The sequence below is a fragment of the Falco rusticolus genome, chromosome 1 (assembly GCF_015220075.1).
Source record: "Falco rusticolus isolate bFalRus1 chromosome 1, bFalRus1.pri, whole genome shotgun sequence".
Classification (NCBI taxonomy): Eukaryota; Metazoa; Chordata; class Aves; order Falconiformes; family Falconidae; genus Falco; species Falco rusticolus.
Window position 1 is genome coordinate 6,365,069 of NC_051187.1, and position 14,049 is coordinate 6,379,117.

The 14,049-nt window shown below is 42.8% G+C and overlaps 1 protein-coding gene across 3 annotated transcripts in view; it reads left to right on the top strand.

Annotated features, from left to right (window-relative positions):
- Window positions 1–2,807: 2,807 nt before the first annotated feature.
- CA10 (carbonic anhydrase 10) overlaps window positions 2,808–14,049 on the top strand; it is a 210,312-nt gene continuing 199,070 nt past the window's right edge. Inside the window, exons 1-3 of one of the 3 annotated variants that reach the window (XM_037406672.1) lie at window positions 2,808–3,105; window positions 3,774–3,914; window positions 4,173–4,260. In XM_037406672.1, coding sequence (XP_037262569.1) covers window positions 4,200–4,260 — 61 coding nt within the window. In that variant the 5' untranslated portion in view covers window positions 2,808–3,105; window positions 3,774–3,914; window positions 4,173–4,199. Of the gene's footprint in view, window positions 3,106–3,599; window positions 3,693–3,773; window positions 4,261–14,049 lie in introns of those variants that run through there. The other 2 variants (XM_037406684.1, XM_037406663.1) reach the window with 2 other exon arrangements.

Consider the following 14,049-nt stretch of genomic DNA (forward strand, 5'->3'; position numbering starts at 1 on the left):
CTTTGTCTGTTTTGAATGTACCACCAATGTACCCAGGAGAGTTATGTTCTGCTTCTACCCCAAATACACCTTACTATATTAAACCATTTCCCTTGAGATCAAATATACTGTGCCAAATTCTACAGTGAAAGCCTGATCCAAAACTTGTCGAAGTCTGCAGAAATATTCCAATTGATTTCAGTGGGCTTTGGAACAAGCTCATATTGACATCCATTCAACTTTATTGAACTAAGCTTTCCTGTGGAGTTGCAGCAGCCAATATGGCCATAATGACTTCCAAACCAAGCTGTAAGGCTACTGCCAGTCAAATAACATCACAGCACATAAATAATAGCAGAATAAACTCATTACTATTTGTCTATTTTTTTAAAAAAATAAATAATGTGTGTTTCTGAGCTCACTACTGTATTTTCCAGGTAAAAAAACTTTCGGTTTGCCTTTGATCCTTCATAGATTTTTCAGTCTAGGTCACTGAAAGGAGTATAAGGTTTGCATGAGGACAATAAACATACCACACTAAAAAGATGCACAAAAATTGATATATTTGGGTGTCTTGGCTATCTGCTAGCAGCCAACACCAACTACCTATTTTTCTCCTGCCATTAAACTCATGCTGAAGTTACACTGACATAAATAGGAATTAAACATGAGCTTGCCGCTTGGGATTTGGCGTTCTCTCTTGTCACCAGTTCAATTCTTTGATGACTTAATGGACAACACACCCTTTTATGGCAGGTCATCTCACTTGCTTGAGACATTTATTTTCCCACATGTAATGACATAATTACAAGGAGACTTGTTTAGGAACAAGGATGCCTGTGTAAATATAAAAGATAAGGTCTCTTTCTGGTTTTTTTATGTTCCCAATTGAGATGTTGTTTTAAGAAATTAGTTGGGAAAGCCCAAAAGAGAGTTTACAGACAAACCTATTGAAAGTGTTCATCTATTTGAGGAGAGCAGTTTAGTAACTATCAATGGAAACATTTACTAAACATTTCCTAAAGCGTGCTTACACACATCTAGACTACAGGTAGAAGATGCCACTCATGCTTTCTATACTACCAGAGTAGGAGATATTAAGTTGGATTTTAAAAAAGGCGTAAAGAAGAGAATTGCATATGTTATTTTGCATGACACTGAAAACAGAACACTCAACAACCAAGGTCTCGGGTTCTTGTGGTAATCTGAGCCTTCATTTGATGACGTGATCTTAAAGGAATGACTCAGGACAACTCCCTGCAGTCCTTATTTCATTAACTTTTCAAGAATCAGATGCAAATCATATTTCAGCCTTGTTAAAAATCTGTACTAGCCTGGTGCTTCTGGACAATTCATTCAGTGACCAAAGGTGTATCTATATAATGTCGTACTTGATAAATGCCTACTCACCCACAGGCTGCCTTAGTTCCCTAAATCCTATGCATTTCATTTTGCCCAAGAGGGATAATTCTCAATTGCCTAAACTTAAGCATTCAAATGACGCTCAGCATTCCGCAATCCTATCAAGGAAAAAAATCCCTCTTGCTGCACAGCCCCACTGTTTAATGAAAATCCATTAAAAAATATGGGAATTAAGTCATTTGTCCCTAAAGCCTTGCACGACTGTGCCTCATCTCCAGCCTTGCTGTTCTCGCTGGGCAGATGATGGCAATTATCTGTTTGTTAAAATCCTGAGTCTATAACCCATGAGAAGAGATGGAGGAAACATCAGCAGAGACTGCTGCAGTGCAAAGAGCGCTTACAGTACCCGGAAAACTAGCAAAATGAATACAAGAATCACATTGACTACTAAGTGCCTGCAGTCCAGTTCTTCCTTTCAAATAGTGATGATTTTTGTCCCATCCAGTTGCTTTGAAGCACTCTAGAAATCTGATCTACCACAATTAAATACCATCAGGATGACTTGAAACCTATGACACCTACACATTTCTCAGAGCTGATGAAAATAACAACCTAGCCTGTGGTTTCTTCTCTTAAAGATCCTCTCCTTCCCCATTTAGAGATCCAGGCATCCTCATTTTGCTGGAATCTAGACAAAGGTGCATTTTACAAGTATGCCCTGGGCTGGAGAGCTGTTTATAAACCAAACTATGTTAGATCTATTATGCATGCATCCCCCGCTGGAGTATTTGTAATATGACCTCTGCATACTTGCCAAGAGCTGGGATACCAGTTTGAAACCCAGAGCATCTCTCTCCCTCCCCCTTCCCTCTGCCTTACAGTGATCAATGAAAGCATCCGCAGTCGAAGCAGTTGCAGGATCACCTTTTCACACCTGCCCTGAGCCAGGATTCTCGTTTGCAGCCCAAAACCCCAGCCCCCTCCCTTCTGTCATGACAGACCGAGCCACCTCGCAGGGCGCCACGGCCCGGGGCAACCCCTGCCCACCTCCCCGCGCCGCGCCGCTCCCCAGCCCGCAGCCCCTGCACTCTGCCAACGCTGCCTTCCTGCGCCCAGCTTCCCTTTCCGCAGAACGGGAAACCCAACCTCCCCCCGCGCCAGGTGCACCTCCTTTTTATTCTTTTGCGTTTGTTTTTTTTTCTTTTGGGGGGTGGTGGTGGTGGTGGTGGTGGCGGGGGGGCGGTTAAAATCGGACCCATATTTTAAACAAAGTGAGCAGCACCTTCTGGAATGTGCCTGAGAAGACAGAGAGCCGAGGCGGCCGCGCGGGAGGCAGGTTGTTGGGTTGTTTTTTTTAACGCTTTCCTCCTGCCCGCTGCCGGCGGCCCGGTCCCAGCCGCAGCCCCCTCTGCCGCGGTGCGGCCCCGCCGCCGCCCGCTCAGGCACCGCCTCCGCGGCGGAGCGCTCCCCCGCCGGCCCGCGCCGTGCGCGCCGCCGCGCCGAGTCCCCGCTGTGCCCGGCGCTGCCGCCCGCGGCCCGCGGCCCCCCGCAACACAGCCCCCGGCTCGGGGAAATGGCAAAATAGTGGGGCTTAGGGGAGGAGCGGGGGGAAGCCAGCGAGCTATGGTACCTCCTGGCAGCTGAGGTGGTGGTAGGTGGCTGCAGCAGGCGGCTGGGAGCTTGGCCTCGATTTGTTTTTGGGACTGCAGGCAGGAGTGGCAAATCCGATGAGCTGAAAAAAATAAAAAGCAGGAGGATTTGGGGGTAAGTAAGAGATTGCCCCAAAACTGATACTGGTTGCTTTTTTTTTTTTTTTAGTTGGGGTGGGGGGAATGTACGCAGAAGTATTGTGGATGGGGGGGTGCAATTAGACACACACTGCAGCGCAGGTACTTGGCTAACTCTTGGCTGTAGCCTCTCGTCCTTCCTACCATCAAACCCGCGAGAAGTTTGGGCTTGTTTGTCTTTTCTTTCTTGTTGAAATAAGTTTTAAAATGTTGGCATCTTCAGCGAAACCGGCTGGCGATGCACGCAATCCGCGGCTGCTTGCAGACTGTACTTGTGCAGTTCAGATGGGGAGGGGGTGGACGGACGGACGGACCCAGACCCCCAGTGTAACACTGACACACACGCATCCCTCGCCCAGGGCGTTTCCGCGCTGCGGGGCCGCCGGTGCGGAGGTGGCCGCGGGGGGCGGCGGCGCCGGGGCCATCCCGGCCGGGGAAGGGCAGCTCCGTGCGCGGGGCAAGAACGACCCCTGCAGTCGCCTGGCGGAAAGCCGCCGCGCCGGCCATTGCAGAACCCCGGCAGGGCTGGGGGGAGCCGGCTGCTACGTGCTCCGCGCCGGGGAGGTGCGGTAGCATGCGGGGGGGTGTGGGGGGGTGTGGGGATGCGTTGCAGCGGGTGTTAATCTCTTTCCGCTCATTTTGTAGCAGCAGGAGAGGAACCCCCCTCCCTCCGCCGCCTCCCTCCCCCCGGCATGCTGGCACTGCCCCGCTGAGACGTGCAGAGTTTGGGGGGAACTTGCATCTGGCTACCCTGGAATAGAGACTCTCCGGACCGGATCAGTTGGGGTTTGTTGTCTATGTCTTGTTGGGAAATCTGGTGGATTTTTTTCTCAGTCGTGGAGGAAGAGCCCGGTGCTGGCAGTTGTCTTCGTGGTGTTTTTTGGAGGGCGAAGGAAGGGAAGGGATCTCGCTTGAGCCGTGCAGAGAGAGAGCTCGGACATGTGTTGTCAGCACATCTGGGGAATACAGTCTGCAAGTCCGAAAGGAAATTTGCTGGGATCGTTCAAACTGCGATATTGATCTTTGTTATTTTTTTTCGCCGAGGGATGCACTTGGCATGAGAATCGGAGGATGGAAATTGTTTGGGAGGTGCTTTTTCTTCTGCAAGCGAATTTCATCGTCTGCATTTCAGGTACACAGCTAGCACAGAAAGGGGGGGGGGGGGGGGAGGGGTGTGTGAGAAATACCCTAGAGGGTTCCCAGGCTTCCCCTTAATAAGGGACAAGAAGTACTGTCAAACCCCAACCAAAACAGTAGTTGAAAAATATGTGAACGATGTATTGCGAGTGGGTCGTGACAGAAATAAAACATCATCCCCCCCCCCCTTCCGATACCTGTGTAGTAATTATGATTATTTGCAATAAATAACAACAGTGTACTGATTAAGGAGATGCTTATAATTCCTAATGTACCTGATTGTGATAATTAATTGCAAAATTGCAGTAATCCTGGAATTTCATAGCTCCTGAAGTTCTTAAACTTGGCTCATCTACAGATCTTAAAAGGTTTGCGGTTCATTGGCAGAGTTGTCATGTTCTGGTGCCATGGTTCAGGGTCTGCAAAGGGAGAAATAACAGTGAATAATGTGCCTCTGCTTTTAAAAGGACCTTTACTATGGCCGTGCTCTGAATTAAAAAAAAAAAATAATCGTTCCATTCAAAGAACTCCTTGGTGGCTGGGATTCCAGCCTTAGCCGCCTTATTTTAAGCTTGCAAAGATCTCTCTCCCCTCCAGTATGTTGAAGTCTGGTAATTTCAGTTGTCACCAGAGCTTGTCCAATTAATGAATAGGCACAGCCAGGTGTCTAGCATAAAGGATTGAAACAATTTATTCTTGGGGAAAACACTCCCTTCTACTGCAAAAGCCCTGTCTGCCTTGTTAATTTGTCATGTCAGTCATGCTGGAATAATTATGTTGCAGGAGGCAGGAGTGGGGAGGTGGCCAGTTTTCTAGTTTGGGACACTTCAGGGAGCCCCATGGGGATCCAGGCTGCCTGCATCTCCTGCTGTTCCACTTCTCTGCAGGCAGCTTCTGCCCTCAAGTCATTGCGTAAGTCCGGAAATGGGAACGCAAGCAGCACAGGCAAGGCATGGCACTGCTGGGGGGAGGCAGGGTGTCCTGGTGGGCATCTCAGTGTCCAGCCTGGAGGTGCTTAGGAAGAGGGAGCTCTAAAGCTCCCTTGGGACCATGCAGAGGTTGGCCTGGACTGTCTCCCAGCCACAGCCCCCAGCCAGCAGCACCTGCAGCATCTCACCCTGGCAGTGCCTGCCCCCACTGCGCCTTCTGCAGCGCTTCCCGACAGATCCACCCTTACAGCCCTCGGACTGGCGACACTTACCCTAACATTTGGGGTGGCAGCATCTATGTTAATTTCATTTGTCTGCACTTGCCCGCAGATTTTTTATTCCTGAAAAAATGGTGTTGCTGTCAGCCCATGGGGTACGTCAGTCCTTCTTTTATCCCCACAGACTGGCACCATCTGCTACCAGGCACCCGGGTGATACTGGCAGCTCCCCAGGCTGACCTTCCACTTGTGCCCATTGGTACCATCAGAATAATTCACTCTCTCAGTCTTTAGAACAGCAAAACCTGCTGTCTCTTGTCATTTAAATCTCACACTTATCAATTTAGCTCAGCGTGATATGCCACCTGTCCAGTTCTCTTCAAATTAGGCACTTCTTAAAGTACCACAGTGAGAATGGAAAAATGAAGCTCATCGCTTTCTTGGCCATTCTGACAGTAATATCCTGAGACAGAAAGAAGCTGTCCCATTCTGTGCAGGTCCTTATGCCACACATTTAGCTGCCAGTGTTTCCTTATCTTCCACCCCCGCCTTTCCTCATCTTCAGACATAGGAACCCAGGCTTTGGAAACCGATACTAGGATCAGTCCTGCAGGGGCTCTCCTCGCTCTCCATCTCCCTCTAGCACTAAGAACAGACTGATATCCGTCTCTGTTTTCTCTTTTTTGTGCCTTTTTGGGGGGGAATAAAGTGAATAAGTGAATGGTGGGATGCCTTTGCTGCATGGTTAAAGCTGTCGTTTCAAATAATTTTAACCACTTAGAGAATGTCTGCATTCTTTAGTCTTTCTTCTCTTTTTTTCTTCCAAGGGATTTTTATTTTTTTCAGGAAGCCTTAGTATTTGTCATCTTGGTAAAAAGGATTAAGATCTGTAGATATTTTACTGTCACTAATACTTTGTATCTTTCCTCTGTCAACCTTTTTACACTATGTTCTGTAGCATATTATCTAGCTGGGATGTCTGGATAAGTAAGAGAAGGTGTATTGAAGCCTGTTAAGTTTTGCCTCAACACTGGATTCCAGAAACTGTATTTTTAGCGCCAGCACTGGTCATTCATTCAACATGTTACTGGAAAACCCCATTAGCTGAGCACACTGCTGCAATTGACAGAATTGTGAATTAAGGAGTGTGGTAGTATTGTTTTGTTTTGGTTTGTTTTTTTTCCCCTTTCTTATTAAATCAGTTGTTTCAGCAACAAAGATACAAGATTGGTTTTCTGTGCATGGATCTTTCCTGAACATTAGCAAACACTCGATTCAGTGTCTTATTTAAACCTGTAATGGCCCTCCTACTAATTCCACTGGTTATTTGGATTAGGGCCTGTTAAGGGCTCCTATTCAAAGGGATGATGTCAGTCACTGAAATGAATAAACTATGAAGTTAGTTTATCATTATTAGTAAACTTATTAAACATAGGTTCAATATTATATGTCACATTTTCTTTTGCTATGTGTTTTTATGTAAATTATGACAAATACAGCACTTAGGCTGTGTTCTTATTTAAAATAAATAAAGTTATACAGTTGGCTTTTTAGTGTCTCTCATGCATGTATTTTTGTGAGACTTTTTATATGGAAAGTAATTTTATCTATTAGAAAGAGGTATATCTATTTTCAAAATATTTAATAGCTAGTATTTTTTATCAGTCAATTACCTGTATGTATGATCGATTGCTTGGTTTGGAAGAAATGATACTAAGATTTAGGAATAGATTTATTTTTTTTTTAATTACTGGCCCTTGTGTTTGGGAAATAATTTATCTGTGGAACTTCATAGTCTGAATATTTTTGTTTTCTTGGCATACTGAATTAAGGCTTTTTCTACTTGAAATTGCTTGTTTAAAGGGAGAATCTAGTTTCTTTGTGCAAATGGAAATGTGAAGTAAGAACAGATTGAAGGACCACAAAACAGTTTCTGTTCTTTAGAAAGAAATTAAAGGCCTCTCTTTCTTTCAAAGTCATGATGCATATTTATTCCTTTGAATTGTAGTCTCTGAGGAAAAACAGTTGTGATTTGTATTATGACTTTTGAGGGTTTGTTCTTTTTAATGATACTACAGCACTGAAGGAACACAGGGTAGTGGAAGTGAAGGTGTCCTGTAGATAGGATGCTGGAATAAGACCTCTCTGGTGGTTGTTACTTTAAAGACAGAGATAATCATGGTATGGGGATTATGCTGTTTATATAGAAAGAGTATAATAGTTGGTATGATGTCTAGAATTTCCTTCCTGGCTAATAATAATACCACCAAAGATTTAATTAGCATCAGTGTTCTCAGATAGGATGTTGTTGATCCCATAATGGCTGCCACCTTTGCTTGCATAGTCATTTGTATAAACCATGAGCAATTTTTTTGCGATTCTAGGTATTAACAATCAATTTCAAGAAAAAAAAACCAACCCAGGATGCTGTTTTCAAACCTTTGCAGGATACTTCATTTAAAGAAGAAAATGCTACTGTCATGGGCATCGATTAAGAAGGTTTCTATGTACATTTTCTGTTAATCCATCAACAAAATGATGTATAAAACCTGCATATTCAACATCTTTGTGGCTTCCTATGAATTGATATATTACCTCTTATTGTTTGGCTTGCAGGAATTAATATGGATGAAATTCATGCAATCCCTACAGCACTCTCATTATTTGGAAGTATTTTCATCCTTTGCTGTCATCCTCGAGTCACGTAGGGGCAGATCCCTTTTATGATGTAACTTCTTTGGCCTTTTTGGCAGCACTCAGGGATCATAAATCATGTATCATGAACAACTAAGATGGTATAAAAAAAATCCTTTCTATCAGGGAATTCCACTGTGTATTGAGCATCTAATGTAGCATCTCTTGGCATTGAGGACTAAGGGTGTATTTGGAGTGCAGTTGCACTTCATTTTCTGTCTTGCTGCTTCTGTGGTCTCTGAGCTCTTATTACTTGGCATAACACAGAGTTATCCTACAGGAACTCTAAATTATGCCAGGGCTTGAATTACCTGTTGAATGATGGTCTGTAAGGTCTGATAACTCTTCTTGTCTTAGCATTGTACAACCTGAGATAATTCAAGCTACAGTAGTTTTGCAGAAGAGAAGAGCATCTAGACTCTAATGTCCATTAGCAACTAACAACGAATAGTTCATTGCTATGTTTGGACAATAATGTTGAAACCAAGTTAATTATTCTAAAATAGTGTCACAGAAGTAGCTTTTTCTGGCACTTTTAAGTAAGAAATGTGATATCCTAGGGAAAGAAATTATTCATAGCACAGATAAATATATATGAGAGAAAGTAATCACTGGGCATATAAGAAGGTATGACATGCGGCCTAGTGCATCTGGTAGCTAAGAGCTTTTGGCATCCAATCCATTGTAGTATTCTTTCCTGCTTTGTCCCATCTCCACAGCTTCATGTGTGTGGGCCAACCTTCATGCCTGCACGGGGTTTGTTGATGTTACTGAAAATCCACGTGAATTCAATCCTCCTGTTCACATTCATACAAAGGATGGAGGCCATATGTTGGATCTAAAGACTCTCAGTTCCTTAGCACTTGAATGGTTTCTCACCTTGGAGATGTTGCTGCCTTTGCAAAAGGTGTGAAGATGTTTATGCTTTGAAATTCTATGGAAATAGCCTTGTAGTCTCCTATAAATGTCTGCTTTACTCTTTTTTTTTTTTTAATGTGTGTGTGTCCTGTATTTTTCATCATTCTATTTTTATTGTTAGTTTTACAGCTACAGCGTGACCAGTTATGCGCTAAAGTGCCAAAACAACACACATATTTTTAGTTTATGTAAAGGTAGTAGAAGGGAACGTTTATGAATAGTTTTGCACATATTGTGCCGAGCTATTTTCCATCCAATAAACTGATGGAAAGAAACCAGTAATTGCTGCTTTTTTTTTTCCAAATCTCGCTTATGAAGATACCCAGTTTTCAAAGGGACCTCTTCACCTTGTTGAGTTGCCTCATTGTTAATGCGATTGAACTAGATACCAAGGGTCCAAGAAGAAATTAAAAATAGGAATAAAACCCCAACTCAAATAATTGCTCTCAATTTAAGTCTAATTTAGGGTATTTAATGTATTCTTATTTAAGATAGGAATTTAAGGTATTCTGTAAATCTTTGAGATACAACTGATGTTATAGAGAGGTTTTGCCCTTGATATTCTCAGAAAGGTTTTAGTTCTTAAATCTGCAACAGCTAGATTTCAATCTACAACAGCTAGATTTTTAATTCAGCAAGGACTGAAATGGCTTTCATTTGCATTATGAATATTCCTTGTATACCAATGAACAAGGGATTCCTGCTTACGCTAAAAGGTTGTTTTGCTTATTAGTTGCTATTGGTCAAAGTATCACCTGCTTTCTTGGTTGAAAGGTTGTAATTTAGCTGAGGAGGGAACTGCTGTTTTCATCTTTCCTGATTGTTTATGGCTAAACTTAACATGGCAAAGACTGAAGTGGATGATTGGCCCATCTGGACTGTTAATAGAAGACTATATAAAACTGTTTTATCATTATCTCATTACCAGCTCAAGCAGCAGACAAAACTAGATGACAGTTAGTTATGGACAACACTGACATACTGAGATAAGTGTTATTTTGCTCCTATCTTCTTTTTATCTTTAGTAACATCATATAGGAAGGAACAGAAAATAGAAATGCCATCAGAAAGTGCAAAAATGCCTGCCCATACAGTGGGGAATATCAGTTAGCAAAAAATTCCTCTGTGATATATAAAATGAAACATTAAGGGTAAATAAATAGGAAATAAATTTTTGAAAAGGGTGATAATCTGGAATTTAGGAGAATTTGCAGCCTAACCTGTTTACAGTTGAATTCAAAGTAGTAGAATATTTTATTGCTGTTTAACCACTGATGGTTAAAAAGCTGTCAAGGGTCTTTTAATGGAATTTTTTGAAGATAAAATAGCAAGTTATTACTGTCATAAAAATTGAGGACTGAAACATTTTAGACCTATATTCTGTGTAGTATAGTAGCCTTCCTGGTGATGTAGACAAGTATTTGGGGGCCTTATAGGCACATGGGTGCTTATAAATGTAAATTTCTTATTTGTCAGTATGGGAAACATTTTCATGCAGTGCTTAGCAGTTGACAGTTGAGGTAAGAAGGCATAAGGAAAGCTATATTTACACCCACCTTAAAAGACCTTGGAGCTCTGAAAATGTTATAAATGGCTTTAGTGTTAATGAGATTTGGGCCTTAAAAATTGCAAAAACTTAAAGCTTGACAATGAGAACAGCTTTAGATGGCAGGTCTCTGTGCTCCTGTGGAGTGCTAGGTACAGCCTATCCAGGATTATAGCCCTAAAGTATTTAATTTTCTTTTCTTCATCTGGAGGAATGGAAGGTGATCAGTTCCCACGTACATAGTGTACTGAAAGCAATGGTCAGAACTAAAGAATATAAACACTTTTATTCCTTGATGTATTTTTCCACATGAAAACATTTCTGGTGTAAATTTATGTATCTGTAACATTTGAATTTCTGTAGTAAAATTAATATTAAACCTAAATGCCTGACAGTTTTATCTTTTGTAATATTATTGCCAGGAAAATATCACAGTACCTGTAATTCACAAATAACTAATTAGAATGTACTTTTTTAACAAGATACTAAGATAAGTATAGACATAATATCTCTCATTTTGACATTCTTTCTTTGTCCCTTTATCATTAGTGCTTAACTTCGTCAAGCTCAGAATACTGTATGTTTGTTATCTGGCTTTTAAGTATGAAACAGCTAAGAGTTGTGCACTGACTGGTCCAAAGTTGCTTCTAAGCACAGGCATGGAGGAGGAAGCTAAGCAACGTTATCCTTTTTTTCCCCTCTAAATGTGTTGACATCTCCAGCTTTTGGAAGTAGCATTTGAGTAGATGGATTTAGAGGGAAACATGGTTTTTGAAAAAACATCATCTTGTCAGTTTTGTGGGTTGTTTCCAATTTAAGTTCTTTCCTACTGTTAACTACTTTAATCCCTGTTCTGCTTCAAGAAGAGTCATCAGAATAGAGGTTTTCTGTTCTGCCATGGGTAGAAAGACTAGCACAGCAGGACTCTGACAGAATTTGCCTTATTAATGTTAAAAGAAAAAGATAACGAGTAACAGAGAAAGGTTTTTTCATATGTGACTACAGAAAATGGCACCATTTGAAGTGATGTTGGAATGACCATGTCCTCCCCCTGACTGATAGCTGTGCTCCTGGTACGATGGCAGTCGGATAGCTGAAGAAGCAGGTCAGGAAGGATTGCTACTGACACAGTTACATTTTATTTGGCAAGGTGACATACTTGGGCTTCTAGAAAGAGCATTAGTTTGCATTTGGCGTTGTGGCAGAGAAAAGAAACTCTTTAGGAAAAAAGTAGTGCTGAAGATTCATGCTTGCTGGCAGAAAAGGATAACAATAGTAGTGTTCCCTAAAAATGAAGTTGTATGGAGAATGAGCTATTTCTTCATGTATAGGTGGAATGTCATATAATTTGCAGCTGAGGTGCGTTATTTGCCATGTGGAAAGCTGCAGTTATGCAAGGGAAGGGCTGCTGCTGCTGTAGAGAAAACACGTTTGATCCTGTGCTGCTCCTAATCCTGCTGCTTGGGAGTGTGTGAACAGCTACTGACAGGAGATTTCTCTGAATGGGAATGTGCAGTCTAGATTTTTCTAAGAATGAATGGTTTGAATGAGAAGAGCTCTGCATTATATTGCAGTCAAAAAGAAGAAAAAACGAATGTTGGTGGCAGACCTTGGAATAGTTTGCAGGGATTATATAGTGTTGGCCACAGTTTCACAGAGAAACTGAGGTAAAATATGTGAAAGGTCACACAGCAGCAATTTAAGTAATTACAGTCCATTTTCACCCTCACTTCTGCCTTGCAACACTAGGATTATCCTTACACCTTGTTTCTGGTCAGGGTATGACACTGAATCACCTCGCGGACAGCAACTCACCAGCATGAGGGAGCGCGAGGCCTCCATGGCGCCAGGCTGAGGAGGGAAGGCAGTGATGGGCCCTGGGATGACCCCGCAGGCTCTGCAGCCTCATCCCCCACCTTGGGCTCCAGCTGCTTCAACCTTGTCAACGCGGGTCCTGCACAGCCACGTAGCTTAGGGTCAGGCTGTGGAGAGAACGGTGAGAAGCCATGTCAGCAGCTCTGAGGTGCCTTCGACCTCAACCCCTGTCAGCCGGCCTCAGCCCTGTGCCCTGCTGCTCCTCACTCGCTGACGGGACTAACCAGCGTGGCTGCAGAGCTGCCTCCTTGCCTTCCTCATGTTGGTGGGCAGAGAGGCTGTGCCCTGCAGGAAGGTGACCGTCCTTGCAAACTTCTAGAAATATCTGAGAATGGTTTCAGTGAGCTACATGCTACCGCTGCCTTTTGGTTTCTGACTGGAGAGGGGGCGGCTACAGCTGGGCATGCTCAGCAAATTCAGTGGATGATGGAACCTGGCAGCCAGGCCCCAAGAAACTTAAAAATGACCTTGTAAAAACTCTCAAACTTGAAGCCCAGATGAGCAGCGAGTGTGCGGTCATATCTGCCCCCTTGCCTCCTGACTTTGTGCGGATGGCTTCAGCTAGATTTATCCTCAGTGTTTAAACTTGCGCGGCTTCCCCAGAAGTGAAGGGTCTCCTGGTGGGGCCTGGTGTGTCTTCTCAGGGGCTGGCCCCCTCCTCTCACTGCCTGTGTATTATGAGGTATTTTTTCTCTTCATGGTAATAGCAGTGAAATTATCATGAGGTATAATTATGGTATATTTAAGAATTTTACCTGAAATTGGTTTCCAGGAGTTGGTGTTATACTAAGGTAAAATTCTGACCCACACAAGGTTCCTCCATAAACATGTGTTACGTAAATTCTGCTTAAATTATGAACACTCATTCACTTGGCCTCTTTATGGTTTTATTGTGACTAACAAATTTGTTTTTAACAAATAGGTTCCTCGAAGTGCAGCACTTTGCCTGCCTCATGTTTCTCATCCACTTGGTGCAGATGTAGGCAACAAGAGGAAATTAAGGGCACCAGAGGTTTTGGCCCTAAATTTTCTCTTTGAAATTTGCTCTCTCAACAGACCAACAGGTCCCTTTACATACTGATGCAGTTGGATATGCTGTGTACATATATGCAAATTTATTTGGGGGGTGAAATCCTCACCCCAGGACATTTTACCCATGATGTCTGTAGCTCCTACTTTTTATTTTCCAATATATTCACCTGGCTTCACCATTTGTGGTTTTATTTTCTTCGCATTCGTATTTATAAGCGATATCTTATTGTTACAGTATTTTTTTGTGCCTGTTGGAAAACAAAGTAATCTACAAGGACTCCACATCTCCTCTCGTTTGCCCAGATAATCCTGAGGGTACTATGTGGCAGTTAGTAATTGCAAGTGGGATTTAAAGTTATCTGCAGATGCATAATTTTTATCTTCAGTAGCCCCCCGGCACTCTCTGTAAGTTGTTAACAATTCATCTTTGCCAGTCTGTAGTTGTGCCTTTGCTCTAGAGTCACAGGTATTTAACTCACTATGGAACAGGATGCAAAACAGAGTAATAAATAACATGATTTATTTTTATTAGCTAGCATAAGTATGTTTTCATACTTGCAAGCTAAAAACAG